At 39.6% G+C, this 21,950-nt stretch overlaps 1 protein-coding gene across 2 annotated transcripts in view; it reads right to left on the bottom strand.

The window, feature by feature from the left end:
- TMTC1 (transmembrane O-mannosyltransferase targeting cadherins 1) overlaps positions 1 to 21,950 on the bottom strand; it is a 226,122-nt gene that overhangs the window by 103,827 nt on the left and 100,345 nt on the right. For both annotated transcript variants that reach the window (XM_084877142.1, XM_084877143.1), the window contains exons 6-8: positions 11,915 to 11,996; positions 11,375 to 11,478; positions 1,941 to 2,130 (exon numbers count right to left, since the gene is read on the bottom strand). In XM_084877142.1, coding sequence (XP_084733268.1) covers positions 1,941 to 2,130; positions 11,375 to 11,478; positions 11,915 to 11,996 — 376 coding nt within the window. The remainder of the gene's footprint in view (positions 1 to 1,940; positions 2,131 to 11,374; positions 11,479 to 11,914; positions 11,997 to 21,950) is intronic.

Here is a 21,950-nt window from a genome sequence, read left to right as displayed (position 1 = left end):
GATCTGAAAGCATGTTCCATCGGATTGTGCAGGTCTGTAGCAGTACACTGGTTCTGTACCAGGGGTCAGCTAATTTAGGATACAATGGCAGAAATGAATAATTGTGACAGACAGTATGATCAGCAAAGCCTCAACTATTTACAATCTGGTTCTTTGAAATAAAAAAAAAGTTTTCCCATCTCCTGGTCTATCCAATTGTACTGTTTTTTTGTTTTGTTTTGTTTTGTTTTTTTGTTTTGTTTTCTTTTTTTTTTTTTTTTGTGTGTGTGTGTGTGTGTGTGTGTGTGTGTTTTGCCTTACGCTGCTCCAAGTCCTATTTGGAACGAGGTAAGAATGTCAATGAACAAATAATCACTTTCCAACAGTGGCTCCCCTCCTTGTTGTGATATGTGGGGGTTTTAATGAAGGACAGATCTAAGGCTGACAGTCATGTGATGGATCGTGCCCCCGCAGAGGGAGGCCTCACCCACCCACCACAGCCCACCTGTAGGTGGCCTGGGTCTCCCTCTTGGGGGCAATTGTGGAGCCCCCCATTGACTGATCACCCCAGTGGTTGGTGGCCTGGGCCTCCCTCTCCAGGAAGATCATGGGGCAGTGGCCGGGCCCCAGACCAATCGCATCGCACCCTCCTTGGCTGGCCTGGCTAGCGTGGTCATCTGGAAGATCTTCGTCGATCTGCTGTTAGGTCAACTTGCACATTACACTTTTATTATTATAGACTAGGCATGGTAATGCCATACATTGTAGTGACTCCGTATTCTATTTTGTTTCTCTGAAATATGCTGGTTTCCCTGCTTTATTATCTGATGAACTAGCCTGGGCTCAAAGTGAAGAACTTGTTTTTCGGCAGAGAGCTGATTTTTTTGCGCAGGTTTTTTGTTTGTTTTCTTTTTCCTGGGTCTCCAGGGGATTTCTCTTGTGCCTGCACAGTTTGTGATCAGCCAGTGATTTCAACAGAGAGTATATAGAGACAGCTTAAGCCAGTGAAGTGTTGTCTGCTCTCTGCTACCCAAACCATGTATGGGTGAAGGAACTCATTTACACTTGCAGCAGATAAGTTAGACTCCCCATGCTTTCCATTTGGCATGTGCCCCCGTGGGAGTTCCATGTACACGTGCTGTTCAGTAGTCAGCCATGAGTGCGGAGGGAGCACCTTATCTCAGCCCTTGCATAGCTCTTTGCTTCCAAATCTCCTCCTTAAATTTCTAGCTGCTCGGTTACTCCCCCCCAAACCACATCAGCCAGCTTTAACCAGTAAACCTGTTTTTAACACGGGTATACGTGTGTTGGGGGGAGGGGGCAATAAGAAAATGGGGAGATGAGAATACCCTCTGGCATCTTACCCAATTCAGTAGCAGCTTTTCATAAGTAAGCATTTTCAAGTTCTTTGCTGTCTTTGATTATTTTTGAAATGGTTGCAATCAATAACTCTTGTAGTTTTATACTGTTTTTTTTATGAAGTATCATCCAACTGAGGCAGGCAGCCATCAGTGAAGCAGAGTCTTAACCATAATTTAAGCGCTTATGATGTATTATCAGGATCTCATTGAACATTATATGAGATGTTCAATGAGATCCTTATAATATATTCAAAAATTAGTCAACCACAGATCAGGAAACAAATTTCTTGCTTGTAAAAAATTAAATTTCAGACCTAATTTCTATAGGGCTGATAGAAACAGTAAAAAAAAAAAAATGTAACAGTAAAAGAAATACAATATAAAGAAATATGATGTGATCACGGTCTGTTAATCCCACTAAGGTCTTTCAAAAATATATACACCTACCAGGAAAATTTTAAATATATGAAGTTTTTTAGACAAAAGAGTCAATTTGATTTAGACCCAAACCTCCTGTTGAGGGGGAAAAAGCATTATTGAGTGCAGACTATAGGATATCTCTCTTGAAATGTAGAGTTCATTGACATTTAAGAAAATTACCTTGAAGGCGGCTAAACAATGCAGGCTCAGCAAGGTCATCACTACTGCCAGAAGGATGGTGGCTAGATTCCGAATGTCCCAGATGGTCTCTACCAGAGGAATACTGCCGACCTGCCAGTCATAGCACAGGGTAATAGGTGCAAGCAGAAGCCACACGTTGAAGGCCAAGAGGTAGGAATACGTAAGGAATCTACAAAGAGAAGAAGAACTGCTGAGACATAACTCATGACCCATGATATTATCTAAACATTCATTCACCCTGTTTCTATTAAACAGCATTTCTACACTGTCAACATTATCTTATAGGAAAAGGCAAGGTAAGATGGAATTCCTTTAGTCATTACATTGATCATTTTGGAAAATACCTAGTAGTTTCTAGTCACTGTGGTAGATGCTGGACTTTCAGTGGTGAACAAGACAAGACCTAGTTTCCAGGACATATACTTTAAAATTATCATGCAAGTAAATACACTGTAACCTGAGATAAATGCTATGAAGGAAAAGTATGACGAAAGCATATGACAGAAATGCTGCCCTGTTGGGTATGATTCCCTGGGTAAGAAACGTGTGAACTGTCCATCTTTAATAGTTCTCAAACACCTATAGTAGATAGGAAAATATTTAATCATTTTAATAACAGATTGATTATCATTGTATAACAAGTTGACCCATATTGAATTATTTCCAAATTATCAAATATCTGTGGTAGGAAGATAATGTCTCTTATTCCCAAGTGGAGAGACTAGCCATCCAGAGGAGGCAAGTCCCACTGTCCTTGCTAAGACAGGAACAGCCAGCTGGGCCTAGGGGAGGGGAATACTGAGTGGAGGTGTTACTCCCGTTTCCTGGCTGTGTCTAAGTACTACCAGACAGTGAAAAACACTCTAATCTCATTCCTTTGAGGGTAGAGTAAATGGAATTTATTTAAATTTATTCAGTCAACACACATTCATTAACTAGTGTTCTAGACCCCTGAGAACTGCAGAACTCTCATCACATACCAAACTCCATCCAAACTTCTGTACTAGGAGAGGACCAAACCCTAGCACTGACCCTGGCAGTGTAAGGCCACATGCCTAGGACAACCCAGCCTCCCATGAAAACGCTTGGCTGAGAAAGCTCAAAGCGCCAGAAGAGTTTACTGTGTTGTGTTCTAGCTCACACCTGAGAAGAGGCCAGCCAAATCCCATTCACTCTGACCGACCCTTGGTCGTTATTCACCTCTTTGACTCTGCTGGGCCCCACCTTGGCCCCCTCTCTCATTCTCCCTTTAAAGTTTCTAGTCATCTCAGCACAAGTGAGAATGGTGCTCAGCTCTTCCCGATACTGTCAGTAGTTACAGAATAAAATCTATGGTCACTGCCCTAACTAATGTCCACTGTGCTTACCTTTGACATCCTAGATGGGATTAAACAGAAAAATCAGGTAAATTCCTTGACCCAGTATGGAAAATAAGACATACAGAATTAAAGAAGCCAAACAAGATGAGCTCCGTAAGAGTGCCAAATGTGAAGAAAAGTCACCACCTGTTTCTCTGATTCTTCTGGAGGGATTCTCCATGTGGTTAGATCACAGAATTCCTACACTGCCTTCCAGTGTGATGAGTCAAATCAGCTTGCACTCCTCTCCACATTAGCTGCTTGTTTGGAACATCCTTTCCAACTCCATCTCCTTCCCTTTCCTTATGGGGATTATTCATCCACCCAACTCTCAAATCCCAACAGAGAAACGGATTGAAGGAATAGAGATATTGCCATGGTTTTTCCCAACACTCATCTCTGCTGTTTTTAATAAAATGTTAATGTGCCAATAGTGAAGTATATATTGAAATCTTGAAGAAGTTCACGCTTTGTTATTTAACAAAAATAAAACAAAAAATTACAGTCTCCCTTTTAGGCTTGGGTCTGAGAAATTGTTTTATGAGAATGTCAACTTCATGGACAGGGGATTGGGTCACTTTGTGCCTCTATTTTTCACAGGACTTCTAAATGACCTATTTCTTAGCTCAGTAAAATTCTCTGTGACAGCTTTAAAGAAGAATGCTGAACCATCAAACTTAGCAGGCAAGTCACACAGCTTTGTCGCTCAGTGACACCCCAGGCCTCAAAAATTACTTTAAAAAATAGTATCTCTTTTTCTTGATATAACAATAATAAGCAATGCTTATAAATGGCTGCAAAAACATATTAGGTGAACAGCTGATGGGATACTTTATAATGAATGGATCAGGCTAAATCAGGTGCCTAGAACTCGCTAAATAATCTCAATGTCACAGAAGGAGACCAACAGCCAGCCGTCCTCCTGATGGATACAGATACCCCCACATATGAAGCAGTCAGGTCAAAAAAAATTTAAACTTGAATCTGATCAAGCCCATTTGTTACCAGTTCACATCAAATACAGAAAACACTGGAACATGCTAAAGGACACCACAGGCATGCAATATGCAAAATCTAGAATGTTGCAAATTCTAAAACCCAAAGGATGGCGGCTTCTTCAACAAATAATGGTGGTGGGATAGGGGTAGGGCAGGTGGCAGAAAGAAGAGTAACACATAAATTAAGAGTCTTAAAAGACATATCAAACAGAGTACAGCTTTTGTTTAGATGCTAACTCAGACAAACAACTATTAAAAGTAACCACCGGCTGAAACCGGTTTGGCTCAGTGGTAGAGCGTCGGTCTGTGGATTCCCGGGTTCGATTCCGGTCAATGGTATGTACATTGGTTGCGGGCACATCCCTGGTAGGGGGTGTGCAGGAGGCAGCTGGTCGATCTTTCTCTCTCATCGACATTTCTGGCTCTCTATCTCTCTCCCTTCCCCTCTGTTAAAAATCAATAAAATATATTTAAAAAAAAAAAAGTAACCACCGAAGAGACAGAAAAAATTGAAACACTGATTGAATATATGATACTGGAAAATCATTGCTAATTTTTAAAGTATGATAACGGTATTGCGGTTCTCTTTAGTAAGGGTCCTTGACTTTTAGAAAAATATATGAAAATATATGCTTATCAAAGGTTCTGATATCTGGTATTTGCTTCACAGTGATGAACTGGAAGCAAGGAGCAAGAAGTGGGTGGGGTATGAATGAAAAATTGGCCATACGTTTGGATTGTTGAAACTGGATAAGGGGTGCACAGGGGTTCTTTATGCCAGTTACTCTACTTTTGCACAGATCTGATATTTCCATAATAAAGACTAAATTTTTAAACAGGCCAAGAAGGCAACAACAGAATTGCAACAGGAATATTTGCATATATTATAGCTGCAAACACCATGCAGAATTTTTTTATTTGAATGTTAGGTTCATATTCCCCCTTGCCCTGCAAGTTGCCCTCACTTTATGTTTTTGAGACTTGCAATATCATACTAACAAAAAAGCAAATAAAGAATATTATTTTTTTAAAGTTAGAATTTCAACTTTGTTAGACTTTTCAAAAATGCTAATTGTGACTGTTGACACAGATTGTAACCAAAATTGGTTAAAAGAGTAATGTAAATCACCGACTAAAAGCAATTTCCCTTCTTGTAAAACTAGATTAAAGTATTAATATATCACAAAACTGTCAACTTACTCTTTTTAATACAAATGTACTGCTTCCAGAAACTCAGAGATATAATCTACCTTTCATTGCATATGATTTCAATGCTGATAATAAACGGTTGAAATATTACTTGGAATACTAAAACAACACTGCAAAATTTGTACAAATTTAAGTATAAAGAAGGTACTTGAAATCTCACCAAAAGCTAACTACATTTTTAAGGGGCTAGTGTAGCTAGTTGGAATCAGCAATTAAATTATTTCTTCTCAACTCAATGACTATCAATTACATTTCAAACTAATTATCTTGTTTATTTCTGCTAAAATTTCAGAAATGAAATGATATGTGGAGTATCTCTGTTCGACTGGAGCTCTCTTTTTTTAAAGCAGGAGCAAGAACAAAATGAATTATTGACCAATTTTCTACTATGAATTCTGCTAACAGAAGGGAAGCCATTGGAATATCTTGTGGGGGGAAAATGGGATATACAGCACAGGAAGCTAGGGCTTCAGCTTAAAAAATTCAGTCATGTATTTCCACTGATCAGCCAGGAAATCCATGCAAAGGAAAAGGAAGATGAGGCTGTGGGGAACTGCCATGCATCAATGGGAACCTAATGAAACTGTGAGGCTCTTCAATCTAAATCTTCACTTTTGTCAAGAAAAAAAATTAGAGTGCTTGAAGTGCAAAAATATACATAGATTCTGTTCTTTGCCTTTGAAAAGAACCTCTCTCTCCCTATTTTTTTTTTTTTTTTGCTAAGAAATAATCTAAACCTAATGTATTTTCATACCCTAGGAAGATGCCCATGATAGCTACATATGAAAAATCAGGCACTACATCAAAGTACAGCACTTGCATGTTTTATATGAAAAATGTTACTGCCCAAAGGATCCTTCTTTTTCATTCACCCCAAAATCCTTCACTGTTTCATAAATGCTACAGAATATGGACTGGCGATATCCACCTGGTGGCCTCTTGGGAAGGACAGTGGCTAAACTGTCAATATACCAGCCTTAGTGTGCACCACCTTTACCGCCACAGTGCATGTCCCCAGGCTAGGCCTCTACCTACTAGTTTGAGAGATCTGCCCTGCCCTTCCCTCGGCCGTTCCCTATTTCCAGCTCCTGAATTTCTAGCGATGCTTCCAAGGATCTCCACAGTCTCACTGTGCCCAGCAATAATGACAGACTGTTTCCAGGCTTAACGGGCTTCTATCACCACCAGTATCTTCTTCCCTGCCTACCTCCTGCCCCAGGACAGCCAAAGATGCCCCTTCCTACACTCTCCCTCTTGACAGACAGGAGAGCCTTGCCAAAATTCAATAAGCCCTAACTGGTTTGGCTCAGTGGATAGAAAATCCGCCAGCAGACTGAAAGGTCCCAGGTTCAATTCTAGTCAAGGGCATGAACCTTGGTCACTTACACATCCCCAGTAGGGGTGTGCAGGAGGCAGCTGATTGATGTTTCTCTCTCATCAATGTTTCTGACTCTCTATCCTTCTCCCTCACTCTCTGCAAAAAAAAAATCAATAAAATATATTTAATAAAAACAAAGTTGAGTAATTACTTTGCACTTCTCTAAGCCCTGAGGAATAATAAAATCTAGTCCCTTACCCTCTCTCATCAAGCCAAGGTTTAGCCTCCATTGAGCAAATATGTGCTGACTGCTTACTGTGCATTAGGCACAGGATTCCAGATTCCCATACAAGAATCCCATTGCTATACTAATGAACTCCATCCCACATTAAAACCCCGTAAACATGTCCAGCATTTTCCAGCTCATAAAGCATTTGCATCTAAGGATTATCTAATCCAAACATGACCTTTATGCCGTGGCTATGACTCAGTTTCCCAGGAAGGGGAATAGCCTTGAGGAGGCTGAGACTTGTTCTATGTCCCACTGCAAGCCCATAGCAGAGCCTGCACACAGGAAGGGGTTTTCTGGCTCCACAGTCTCCCTGTTCGATTCCTGTGATGTGTAGTCTTCCATTAGCACTCCTTTATTAAGGTAGAGAACTGAACGGCAACATGATGGATCAAATATTGATATTTCATGGAGAATTACCTGTTGGAGACCCTGATTTATTCTTTGAACGGTGCAGCACGGAAGAACCTTTAGCTAAAGCAAGGCTGACATAAATTTGAAACCAGAGTGTAATGTCGCTTACAACACAGTAAACAGATGAGCAGCACACAAGAAAGAATTCTTACCTAAAAGCCTGGGCCTCGTGTTATTCATTACGAAGAGCAATGTTTGCTTTTCTGTTCTAATGTTAGCAAAAAACTAAAGAACTTCTTTAATTTTTATCAGCTTCTCAGGGATTTAAGATTGTAATGGAAACACAATATGTAGATGTAGAGAATTACAGCATTTTCTGCAAGATGCTTGCCCACAACTGATCCCGAGTCTGGAGGTAAAATTGCTACCTCCACAGGCTCCCTCTTCCGACTACCTCCTCTCTCTTTTTTCTTGTATTTCTCCCCCTCATATCGAGGATCCAATACAAATTAGATATATTACTATTGCACAGTGTCATTTCATTTGACAAAACTAAACTCGATGACCATTATCATCTCTTTTATCCCTAAGAAGCTACTTTTCTATGAACATAATACAAAATACATAGTGGGGACCGCAGCCCCCTTGTAGAGAGCTCTTTGGCCACAGAGGACACAGTTTATACCTGAGCATTTCAGAAAGAGTGACACACACCACCCTCCAGACTCACTTAGGCTGCTGGTCAAATAAAGATTCTCTCGCCTGGCAGGAGTGTCTCAGTGGTTAAGCATTAACCTATGAACCAGGAGGTCAGAGTTCGATTCCTGATTCCCTCTTATCATTGATGTTCACCAAAACGAAAAAAAAATGTTGTGCTTTAAAGGACACCATCAAGAAAGTGAGACAATTCACAGAAAAGTAGAAAATGTTATAAAGCATATATCTAATAAAGCATATATATATATATATATATATATATATATATATATATCAAAAAGATATAATAAAAAAACTGTTATAACTCAATAATAAAATAACAAATAGTCCAATTCAAACCTAGACAAGAGATGTGAATAGACATTTCTTCAAATATGATACAGACATGGCCAATGTGCCCATAAAGAGATGCGAAGATCATTAGCCATTCAGGAAATGCAAATCAAAGCTACAATGAGATGCCATTTTACAACCACTCATATGGCTATAATTAAGACAAACAAACAAAAAGATTATCAAAGACTAGTGTTGGCAAAGAGTTTCAGAACTGAAGTCAGAAGAAATCATATGAAACAATGTAAAACTTGGCCAAACTACTCTTAAAAGTTATTACAATTTTTAAACTATATTAGTTAGTAACTATAGTATTAATAGAGTCATTTACTAAACATACTTTATAAGAAGATATAGTACTTGAAGGACAGAAGCAAAGATGCTATAAAAGTTGTTTGGATTCATACATACAATCAAAGAGATACAGTATTAATGAGACAGAGTGACAGAGCTGAATGCCAAACCTGTGATTAGTAAAGATGGATTCACAGAGCTGCCAAATCACAGCTAAATCACAGTTGATGAGGAAGAAAGAAACAACAACAGAACTAGGAAACAGACCAAGGTAATCCAATTTAAGAATCATCAGCTTAACAGGGGTCAAATAACTTATGCAAGCAGAGTAGAAACCTTATTCGGGAAAGGAATTGAAGACAAGTTTCTGGATGCTGGAAAAAGAGAACTACAGTGCTGCCATCTTAGAGAAATGTGAAACTCCACATATAACAAGTGTACTGAAATGTCCCTGGGCATCTGTGTATTTTAAGCACAAAACATAGGAATAAAAACTTTGTTTTGTGTAAAGAAAGGAGAGGAAGACTATAAAGGTGTTATATAATAGGATATTCTATTCTATATCTTTTTAAAAAAATAACTCTTTATCTTTGAAAGTATTACATGTCCTCTTTTTCTCCCACTGCCCGCTCCCATCTCCCACCTATTGTCTGTGCCCATGGGTTATGCATACAAGATCTCTGTATCTTTATATTGTCGGAATTGCCTTAGATGGATTTATAGACAGAAAATCCTGGGTCAAATGTTATCAGACCCCTCTAAAAAATGTTCATGTATGCCTTGGAAGTAAAACGCAGAACTTGACCGATGACTGGTCCAACGTCCTAATTTTGCCAGAGGTTCCACCAAAGAATTTTATTTGCCCTATCCCCTCCCTGACAGTACAGATAGAGGGGCACCTCGTCCTGACACCATGGACCTGGGGCCAGGCACGTGTTTACTGATCACAGAAGATATCAACAAAATAATTGGTCGGTGAGCTGAGAGGAGTCTGTTCTTGTTCTCGCCCATCTGTTTATTTGACTGCATCTGGGCTTTTGGAGACTGATAATGCAGGGAACAGGCTGCATCTAACTACAGAGATAAGAATACATGCTCAAATTCAGGAGACCAGAAAGCTTGGAGGAAACCCAACCCAACACTAAAGCAAATGGAGCCATTAAGCAAGAAAGAGGATCTGGCCAAGCTGTTTTTTCTCTTGAAAGCAGAAAGTAGCTATTTCGGGAGCTACAGAAACTGAAACAATTTATCAATGAGCTAAAAATGCCCAGCCAAGGAGCCCTGGAGATTTTGAAAGCCAGCAAGAGATGCCTAAAAAGGACAAGTAGATTGCAGCATTAACAAATATCTGAGTTAGAGATGCCAATCTTAATTAAAGGTTTAATTAAACAACATCTTGAAAAATATAAGCTGTAAACAGCAATTTATAAGACTAAACTGCCTCCAAGGGATAAGCTGACACTAGAGGTTGAATACCATATGATTTCTGAAGGTATATTCAAGAATTTTAAAATATGTTGTAAGTAATGAAAACAGTCGTGACATAATATCTATTAAAACGGTTTAATCAAATGTGAAGGTATCCTTTTTGAATGGAAAATATCTTTAGGAACAATAAAGAAAAATATGTAAGGCTAAGAAAGTTAGAAATTTACCCATTAAAACATATAAGGTAAATGAGTGAAATAAAACAAAGATCACTGCCTGGCAAAAAACAACAAACAAACAAACAAACACTAAGTCCAACAATCTGTTGTCCCTAAGAGACATGAGTAAACCCAAATAAAAATGTCTCTACAAATCGAGCTTTCATTTTAGATTTATATGTCATTGCAAACCTGCCAAAATTGAATGTTACTCTTATGAAAATAATATTAGATGTTAAGTGTATGAAACTATGAACAGTTAAGAAGAGGACATGTTAATGTTTAAGCATTATAGCAATATCCTGAAGAAAGATATTAAAATTGTGAAATATAATTATAACTGAAAACCTCAGAAGAACATCACAGCAGACTGAAGAGATAAGGAATTAAATTCTTCCCAACAAACCAGATCCACTGATCAACATCCCCTCTTGATCCAATACCTCTAAATCTCTTAAAGACAAATAGTAAGATATAATTAGGTATATCGTAACAAAAGTTTTTGTTCATTTCTGTTTGCTACTTTCAACTTCTCCACTCATTTTAATCTCAAAAATAGTTATGATGTCCAATCAAGCTCAATGCCACACTGTGCATTGTTCTATAAGTTGCCATGTGGGCCACTTAATAGATATTTATACTTGATGATTAGTAGTCAATAAACTGCTTGTTGAATAAACACATATATGCCATTATGAGAACAATAGCAACAATATAACAAAATAGACATTGGTTGAAAAGAATTCCAAATGTATGAATAGTAGTTTCTTTTCTCCCTACAAGCTGAATAAGAACACAACCTTCCTTTCTTTAAAATCCAACTTACTATTTAAGATTACAAATCAATTTAAGTAATACTCAGTAAAGTTAAAAAAAAAAAAATGTATTCCTACTGACCTTGTGAGAATGTAAGGGGAGAATGAAGCTGGATTATCTTGTTCTGAAAAGAGGGGCATCGATCCTCCCATTATCCACAGGCGGAAGTACAACACAACAATCACCTTCAGAGAAAAGAAGATCTGGTAAGAAAAGCATTGCTTGTAAAATACGGTAGTTTATTCATACTGTGTCATGGCGTTCACATGTCTGTAGAATTCTTTCTCATGTGCCTTCTAATGCTTTGTAGCATTTATGGCACGTTCACTCTTGGATCCTGAGATCAAGGTATTAGAACCTTGGTTCTCAACCAACTGGTTCTCAACCTATCTAATGCCATGACCCTTTAATACAGTTAGTCCTCATGCTGTGGTGTCCCCCAACCATAAAATTATTTTCGTTGCTACTCATAACTGTAATTTTGCTAGTTAATGAATCGTAATGTAAATATCTGTGTATTTACTGCTGATTCTATTAAACAATCTGGATCATGCCTCTGAGCCATGTTACAGTGAAATATCCCTTAGCAGATAATTCAAAAGCATATATATATATACTTACATAACTTATGACCAAAATGGCCCTTTTTAAGAATGGCCGCATGGTAAGCAGGAAATTTCTATTACTGCTTGCAGTCAGATACCTGAAACAGGAAGAAAAAGAAAATCTTAAATATGTGTCAGAGTCCACCACACATTAACATTCTCCTTTCAGTCTGACGATGCTGCAGCTCTAAAAAAGGCTGGGGCCAGACCACTTGGGTTTCAGTCCCAGAGCCCTGGTGCTTCCTGGCTGGGAGACTTTGGCCAAGTTTCCTAACCTCTTTGCACATCTATTTTTCTCACTTTATAAAAGGGGGGATACGAATAGTATCAAACAGAAGAGTTGTGAGGAATAAACGAGACAATATGTAGAACAGGGCCTACGAGTACTATTAGCTGTAAATATTACTATCCCATCTAATCCCAATAACCCAGGCATTCTGTTGTTACACTAATCACAGGGATGATTTAAAACAAAATTGGAGTTTATTTGCCTACTCCACGTAGTTTGAGAAGCACAATGTCTTCTACTCGCAAAATTATTTCACCAATGTTTTACTCCTAAAAATAGAGGATGTCAAGGCTATGTGGGGTTAAGTCGGATAAATTTATCCAAGGTAACAAAGTTAGTAACCACCGGTGGTGGGATCAGAGCTCAACGGTAAGCAACAGATTATCTCACCTGCTTAAGGATTTTGGAACCAAACTAGATTATAAGAATGTCAACTTCTAGTGGAGCAGACCCTGCATCTGCCACAGAGCTCTCACTTGAACAAAATAAGAGTTCCATATATCCACCTATCGCACATTCGATCAGGTGGTTTTTAAAAAAATATATATATATATTATTGATTTTTTTTACAGAGAGGAAGGGAGAGGGACAGAGAGCTAGAAACATCGATGAGAGAGAAACCATCAACCAGCTGCCTCCTGCACACCCCCTACAAGGGATGTGCCTGCAACCAATGTACATGACCTTGACCAGAATCAAACCTAGGACCTTTCAGTCTGCAGACTGATGCTCTATCCCAGGGGTCCTCAAACTTTTTAAAGTGGGGGCCAGATCACGGTCCCTCAGAGAGCTGGAGGGCCGGACTATATGAACTACTAATTCCTACTGTAACACCTCGGCTGCGCTCACTGCCCAAAAAACCTGGCGGGCCGGATCAGACTCCTCTGCGGGCCGCATGTGGCCCGCGGGCCGTAGTTTGAAGACCCCTGAACTGAGCCAAATCCAGGTTTCGGCTGTGATCAGGTGGTTTTAATAAAGATAATGAAAGGGAAGCAAGAGGGGTCTGTTAACCAACCCCAAGCAAAAAACTAACGCAAGGCATTTTCACCTACGTGCACATTTCTATATTTTTAAAGTACAGGATGGAGGGGGAAAAGTCAAATTGAATAGCATCATCCAGCAAGCATGCACCAACTCATCCTTATTTCCCCTAGGCTTTTCCATTTTTTCTATGACTACTTTAAGCCCAATTTCTCCTCAAAGAACTGATCCCCAGAATCTCTTAAAATTTGCATTTGAATGAGGTCTCTTTACACAATGGGACTATTCTGTAGGACAGAGATCCTTTTTTAAAACCTGAGTGGGTTAGTACCACAAAGAAATGTCCACCTTGGTAATTCCTATCAAAATATGTATGAGTCTTCTGCTTTGATTGGATGTATGAATAAAAGGTGTCCACACAGCACTGTAAGGAGGTGACAGTGTCACTCAGGGGCAGGTCTCTTCCCTTTTCATCTCCTGGTTGGTAAACAGCTGAGAAGCTGACCTTTCACGTATTTAATGAGTGCAGAGAAGGTGAGCCCAAAACACCACCCAGAGTCCGCTTTTAGCAAGCTCTGGACTGGATCCATCCCCAGGCACTGCACGTACATCCTTTCTTCTCCCTTAGCTCTCAACAGAGAGGTTGGCAAAGAGCAAGGCCAGGAATTCTGTCAACTCCCACCACACAGGTGCATCAATAATGTCCCAAAATAGGCTCCGGGAGCCCACACATCCTGAACGCACAAGATTTTCAGTATGTTTGCATCTGTGTGTTTTTCTGAGGCAAATTCCTTGGCTTTGATCATCAGTGTTAACTTGGTCTGTGATTACAAAAGAGATGCAATCCCTGCTAAGCATGTCCTCTCAGCTCTGCCTTTACTCTGGCAATCATTTTCCGAATAACTCAACAGAGACCAGCCTTGGATATTTTTGCCATTCCCTCTGGGAGATAAATGGCTGCAGGGAGGGGAAGGGCAGGAGAAAGGGAGGGGGGCGGGGAAGGCTGGAGTTGCAATGCATCTGAATGAAAAAGTACTTCTTGGGTTGTTCTGCTTGGGGAAGCTTCATTTCTCCATGACACTGGTTTATTTTAACACAGTGTAAAATGTAGAAGTGGTTTCCTTTCTATAAAGCAACAAACCCTAGGGTTTAGGATTTTTTTCAATGGTAAACTTTGGTAAGTTCATTGTTTGCTTCACTTCAAGTTCACTATGATGGTTGTTTTTATAAGGTATCTACTTGTTTAGAAATTCTTCCTCCGTGAGAAATCCCATTTCCTTGAATGTTAACCTCTTATAGTCACCAAATAATTTACTCTTAAAATGCAGCATCCTGAAGCAATGACAGCCTAGAATGATGCAGAGAGCAGTGGCTGAAAAAAAAAAAATGACCTATTTTCAAGTCTTCTATTTTTAGTTGCTACCAATATTAAGTAACAAAATAAGCCAAAATGGCATGGCCCCCTTTTTTTGACAAACACAAGGTCAGGCTAAGATCCCTAAGCTCAGACAGGGAGCACCCCAGGGCTGAAGGCTCTGCATCTTTTCCTCTTCTTCCCAGAACTCCCAACAAAAACATATAATAACAATATTATTATTAATGATAAAAATGGAAAATAATTAATATTGTAGCAACTTATTTACCACTTACAACAAGTCTATGAGGCAGAACATTCTAATTCCTTTTTACAAAGCAGGAGAAAAAAGAAAACAACCAAAAAACTAGAAGCAATACTTAACTGGTATGGCAGAGTCTCTTAGCTATTCATTTCAAACACAAGCTAAAATATCTGAGGTACCTTATAAAGCACTATGCAAATGCCATCACTGACTTATATTCCCAGGAAGCCAGAGAAAATCCCAACAACAAAACCAAACCACTGAGGAAACCACTAGAATGGGAACCAAGCATCCAGGGTTCTATTCTTATGCTTCCAACTCATTTCTTAAGTGACTTGGAACAAGTCCACAGGCCTTCTGTCTTTTTTTGTTTCCCCCGCCCTGTATCAATGAGAGTTGGACTAAATGGTTTTACTGTCTCTTTCAGTTATATATTATTGTGATGTGTAGATGTTTCACCAAATGATGACATCAGAAATGACAACTGAAGAAAAGTAGAGAGAAACCTACTGAAAATTTAAGGAAAAATGCCAAGGGATTAGGAAAATATTAATTGGTCCCCATTTGAGTAGACCCATCATAATTGTAGTTGCATATAAAATCACATTATTTGTTTTGTAATTTAATTTTTATTGAGGTAATATTGGCTTATAACAATTAAATCAGTTTCGGGTTATGCTAACCACCATAAGTCCAGTTTCCATTCAACACCATCAACTGAGCCCCTTTTCCTGTTTTGCCTTCCCTCTATCCCTGTTCCCCTCTGCTCACCACCAATCTGTTGCCTGCCTCTATAAGCTTGTTTTGCTTTGTTTGTTCATTTGCTTTTTTTCTTTCTAAATATATTTTTAATTGATTTTCAAAGAGGAAAGGAGAGGGAAAGAAACATCAATGATGAGAGAGAATGGAGAATCATTAATAGGCTGCTTCCTGCACACCCCATATAGAGTATCAAGCCTACAACACCTTCCCCCTCTTCTTCCCTCAGGCCCATTTTCTCTGCCTTTCTTTATCCTATGCTCTGATGCTCTCTCTTCCTTTGCCTCTGCAACTTACTTCCTGAGTCTGCACAGCCCAGCTGGCTCATTTCTTCTTCTACCCACCATGTGACTTTCTGAATAAACTTTTGCTAGTATTTGAATTTCTTGGCTCAGGATTATTTCCTTAGCCAAACTCAAGGATGAAAGTCTAACATTTTGGTGCAATTTGCCATTAATAAACCAACGCTCTTCCTTTTTCTGTGTTTTCCTTACCCTCCAGTACTATACCAGGGTCCAAAATAAGAAGGGTAGGTACTGTTTTCCTTACCTTAAATCTTGGTGGTTTCAATTAAGTTATTATATTGTACTTTCCAGCTCTTTTCAGAATCTCTCAAAACCTGATAATTTTGCCTGAATACCAGCTCCACTGGCAAACATCTCAGACACAAAGAGTTATTACTATTTAACGTTGTACTGATAAATTATAAAATGCTATATCCCAAATTCCTTCTAGACATCAGTCCTACTAATTTAATTTCTCCTGCTCTGTCAAGGTAATAAAGGAGATTAATAAAGAGTCACAAATTATGAACAAAATGCTGAATCCAAAGCTTTTTAAAACAGGAATTCAGAAATCTGCTTCTCTTTGAAACACAAGAAAAAGACATTTCAGTGAACCAAATAACAAAGATAAAGCTTGAATTAGAAAAAGATTATAAGCTTAACAAAAGCAACAAAGGAAATTTAAGTGGGGTTGGGTTCTCTCTTCAATGCACTCTCCTTGAACCTATAAAATGCTTCATCTAAATCTTAATAACCAAAGGCATTCCACAGAGGAGCAGAACAACCTTTGATGTCTCCTTTGATATTTAAATGAAGATTCTGAAGGGAAGAGCTAACTATTCTAAAACAAGGATGCATTTCTCAGTTCAATCTACTCAGAAACCCAAATTGACTCTCAATAACCCATTCTGTGGCTGTCAGCATTTCTGCTGAGAAATTTTAAACTCTTAACTCAGTATGTTACTTACAAATAAATGTTTACTTAGATTATCACACACAGAATGCTGGAAATAAAGTCAGAGAAGGCAAAGGGGAATAAAATTTCAGTTCTCTTAGCTATTCTGAAAATTCAAGTTAGAATTGGAAGGACTCAAAACAGCTTAGGTAGTTTTCCAGGTGAGAAAAAAAGAAAATACAGAAATGTTAACTGACTTGCAAAAGGTCATGGTCTGGTGTTCAAAGGTCAATGAGTTTAAGTTTCCTTAATTTAGTCAGATGGTCTAATTTATATTCCTTCTACAATGAATTTAGAAGGAATTTTTATGCCTCCTACATGTAATAGCAGAAATATAGTTTTGGTGATGTCACCCTTCCTGTCAGTAACAGCTCCAGGTAAGTTTTAATTAATTAATAGTGGGGAATATTTAATACGTTTAGTTTGTGCTAGTCACTGTGCTAAGCACATTAGTTTTTACTTTCATTTAATGCTCACACCAGCACTGTGAGTCCAAACTTGTGAAAGGAGTGTTTAGGGGTGAAATCGGCAGGTTTAGGAAATTTTAGGAATTAAGGGGTCAATGGGAAAAAGCACAGGCTACAGAGCAGCAGAAGGTACATTTCCATAGAATAAGGGAGCTGAGCTGCAGAAGGTACACATGTATAGAATGAGGGAAGGTAATAGGAAAACCCAAGGAAATAGAGAAACAATAAGGGAGAAGAAGAGGAGAACCTCCATATCTCGTGTGAGGGTTAAGCTCTGACGTTGCTATAGTGACCTGTCAGAGGGGATATCACGGCACAAAGAACTGCAGCCTTTATAAACCTAAGGAAAGGGGACTTGGTGGGACTCTTTCCTCCTCCCCCGTGGGAGGCTGTGCTTGTTTCCACCGTTTACTATAAACATCTTTCATCCGTGGTTTATTCTTCGACTCCACCTGGACAAGAGCCTGGGAACCATCCTGCCCAGAGGAACACCAGGCATTCCAGTCCAATTTTGCCATTTCACTTCCTTGTCCCCATCTTGTGAAGGCTTAAGGTACTTCCTCAGGATCCGCCAGTGTCAGAGGTAAGACCCAAATCCAAAACCAAAGTGAGCACTACTCTATACAGCATAAAAGTAAAATGGAACTGGTTTACTCAGCACAGTTTCAACATAGATTATTTATGAAGTGGCATTTCTGCATGTTAGCCACACAGGCAGCTGCACAGAGACTGGCATAGGCACAGGGGCTGCACTGAGCACAGCCCACCTTGGACAATGAGAGCTCCTAGCACACACCAGTGGCAGCCCCCATTCCTGCACCTGGCCCACTCCTCACAGTGTTTTAGTCAAGCTTCTGAAATCTAAATAAAGGAATTAACATTAAACGAGAACTTCAAAATCCTCTAAACTTGAACAGCAGTAGAATAATCCTTAAATACGATTGATGTCGATTCTGTCTCCTGTTTCCTAAGCCACATACGGGCAAAGTGACCTTTCCCAAGACACGTCCTTTCCCCCTAAACCTGCCCCAGTCCTTTCCTGATGTTACCCTTGTCACTAGGGCCCTACAGATACTGTGGAGGAGAGGGAAAGTCTCCCCTCAACCTCTCTTGTTATTATGACTGGACTGATAATAAAACTGACACAAGACCAAAATTAACAGGAGGAAAACCCAATTGAATATGTGCACCTAAGAAATAAAAATCGCTGCTCAGAGAAATGATCAAAGCAGGCAGCTTTGTATACTATTTAGACAAAGACACAACAAATTTATGAAGATTCGACAGGGCAAAGAAATTTAGATTTCAGTACACTTTAGTAAGTAATACAAGCAAAGTTAGTGTTTGGGCAGTATTTAGGAAAGAAGTGATAAGGTTAGTTTATAGTACAGGCTTTTCAGCCTTGAGTTCTCAGCTCCAGCTCCAGCTCCCCCAAAAGGAGGAGGGTACCTTTCGCAGGACAGATTTATTTCCTGCATTCAGGGAGATAAAGGAGGATCAGTGTACCCTTTCCCTCCCCACCCCTTGAATTTATTGGGATGACATAAATTAATAAAATTATATAGGTTTCAGCATATAATCTTATAATGCATCATTTGCATATTGTATGGTGTCACCACCCCAAAACAAGTCTCCTTCCATCACCTTGCACTGTTTGCTGTTCAAGTAACTTAAATTCAAAATAATCAACATGCCATTGTGAGGTATGTGGGAGCTTGCCCTGGACCCTAATAGCCCAAAAGTCCCACCTCCAACCTGCTCTTTAGGATTTTCAAACCTTCTGGTCAGTACCCAGGACACAGATTAAACACCACCGCTAGTGGGAGAGGTCACTTCGTGGTCCAGGGCAGCACCCTTTCCCCATCTACGTGCTGCATCCATGTGGAATGCAGACCAGCTGGCCCAGCTCAGTCTCTCTCTATCCACTTTTAGGCTTGTTACTGGGCAAGTAACTTAGGCTGGAGTCTAAGATCCAGGCAGCTTAGAGTTAGGGCACAGAGAGAGGGAGACTCACCTAAATCTTTACAAAGCCACATGCTCCAAACTTTCCCCAATTCATTCAAAAGAGCAAAAGATGCCCAGACTCAAACAGCATGCACCCACTATGTCCCATGCCACACTTGTTTCTACTTCCTATGGTGGGCAGCAGCAGCCCTGACCCATTACCACCAGCCATGCACCACATAACATTTCTGTCAACCATGAACCACATGTACAACGGTAGTCCCATAAGATTATAACAGAGCCAACAAATTCCTACAGCCTGCTGCATCCTAGTCATCAGAATGTTGGAGACCAATGCATTGCTCATCTGTTTGTGGGGATGCTGGTGTAAACAAACTGAATTCGCTGCCAGGCGTATAGCACATACAATTATGTGCAGTACGTAATACTTAATAATGATAATAGACAACTGTTACCCATTTATGTGTTTACCATACTACACTTTTTATCGTTATTTTAGAACGCACTATTTCTTTACAACAAAAAATGTTTTCTGGCAGACAATAGGCCATGTGATGCTGGCAGCAGCCTCACACATGCCATGTTTACCCAGGTTTTTGATTGCATAATTTCTCTTGTGCTTGATTGAATCTCGTGTTTTGTTTGGTTTTCAGAAAACACGCTGTGCAGGTTGGTAGCCTCAAAGCAGCGGGCTATGCCATGTAGCCTAGGTGTGTTGTAGGCTAGACCATCTAGGTTTGTGTAAGTGCACTCTATGATGTACAATGAAGAATTTGCCTAATGATGCATGTTTTGGAATGTATCCCTGTTGTTAAGCAGCGTGACAATATTTAATACCCACTAGAGCTTCATTGTCCTAATGACTTTCACAGCAATGTGTTTAAGCTAACATCCCCATTTTCTTTGCAGCCCATTTTACTCTCTCACTAACACAGTGCTACTGTATTCCCAGTCAGCAAGCCATGTGCAAAGTAACTTAACGGTCAAGTGAAGAATAGCGTTTGTTTCTGTCTTAACTCAGCTGAGTTTTCCTTGCAGACTCAGCACAATGTTTTTCGCAGTAAGCATTTAATCCATCAAACTAAATTTTAAAAAAATCCTAATCATGTAAGTCTTAACAACACTATCTTTATAAACCCCACTGGCATCAAGGCCCAATTTGAGATTGTTATTTTAAGAAATGCATTTTCCTGTGCTAAACTGACCTCAAGCCCAAAAGAAAGTCCTCTGAAATTTTTCCACTCTTAAGTTTCCGGACCTTAGAGATTTTCATATAAGAGACTGGATCTTCATCAAAGGTGACCAGCCAGTCCAGTCTGTCTAGTACTGAGGAGCTTGCTGGGATATGGGTCTTTCATTGTCAAAACTGGGCAAGTCCTGGGAAAACAGAAGGAGATGGTCACCCTGCATGCCATTGTCTACAAAATTCAAGGAGAAAAATAGTTTCTTTTTCTTGTCCTGGACACACACACACACACCACCCCTCCAGATCTGTGCCTTGCTATGTCTCATACATAAAAATTTAATCAAAAGCAAGTGTTTCGCTGTTGGAAGATATCTACTAATTGGTTGAGCCTGATGATTCTGAAAACATGAGAACAAGAATTTTCTCACCACATATTGTATCTGTCTACTAAATCTTTTTGATTTGAATAAGCCAATACAGACAGTCCTCAGGTTACGACGAACTCAATGTACATCGTAATGTGGTTACGTTGCCATCTCCCATTTATTTATATAAAAAAAAATTGCGTCACTTCGATGTATGTACATATGTGCTTTATGTTTTTTATTATTTATTTACCACAAGTAAAGGTCAGGAATTGTTATCTTTCTTTCAATTTTTTTTTTACTGTTTTCACTTCATTACTGCTGTGTGTGTGCTCCAGGTGAGTGACTTAGGTGCTTATGTAGTGGGTTCCAACTTACGGCAAAAATCATGTTACCTTGTGCTGTAGGAATGGATCTCCGACATAACCCGGGGACCTACTATATAAGGTATTCTGTATAGCATCGTTTTATAAAAGTAACAAAAAAGAAAAGAGGACGAGAAGAAACAAAAGTTTAATAACTAATACTGTACAGAGTTCCCTGTATGTGCTTCCGTTAGCATAGGTAGCTAACTAGTTATTAATAAAGGGAAGGGGCAAATGGGCAGCCAATGGAATCTGATGTTAAGTGTGATTAACTAGGAAGCTGTAGCATTCACAGACTCCCCAGGGGACAGTCACAGAGGACACTAATCCCCGAGGCCAGCTTTCCAATCTCCCTGTGGGACAACTGGCTCCTTTGCTAAGGTTACCGAGGGAAGGATAAAACAATGGGGGAAATTTCTTTTGCTGAGCATAGAGAGTAGAGCCAAGGCCGCTCTATGGGCGGTTAAGTCCATGTGTGGTAAAAGCCAGATGACGAAGCAGAACTTTTGAGGCATGCGCAGAAGCCAAAATGGCAAAACACTGGATAGGATAAGGGCATGAAAATCCCAAAGATCCAGGAAAAAGTTTTTATAGGGGGAGGGCACAGCACAGGCCACAGAAGAATTAGGAAGAAGATTGGTTAGTTTGAAAGAAAGCTTACCTTTCCAAATGCAAGGAAATATAGCCAAAGATTAACAAAAGCTCAAGACACTTGTTTGTTTGTTTGAGCTCTTTCTCCTCCATAAACCATGCAAGCCTGGGCTGAAGTATGGCACATATCGGGCCAGAGACCAGCTGGGAGCAGAGACTATGCTGG

The sequence above is a fragment of the Pipistrellus hanaki genome, assembly GCF_964339955.1.
Source record: "Pipistrellus hanaki genome assembly, chromosome: 3".
NCBI lineage: Eukaryota > Metazoa > Chordata > Mammalia > Chiroptera > Vespertilionidae > Pipistrellus > Pipistrellus hanaki.
The sequence above is the reverse complement of the archived record's forward strand: the minus strand, read 5'-3'. Positions and strand labels throughout refer to the sequence as shown.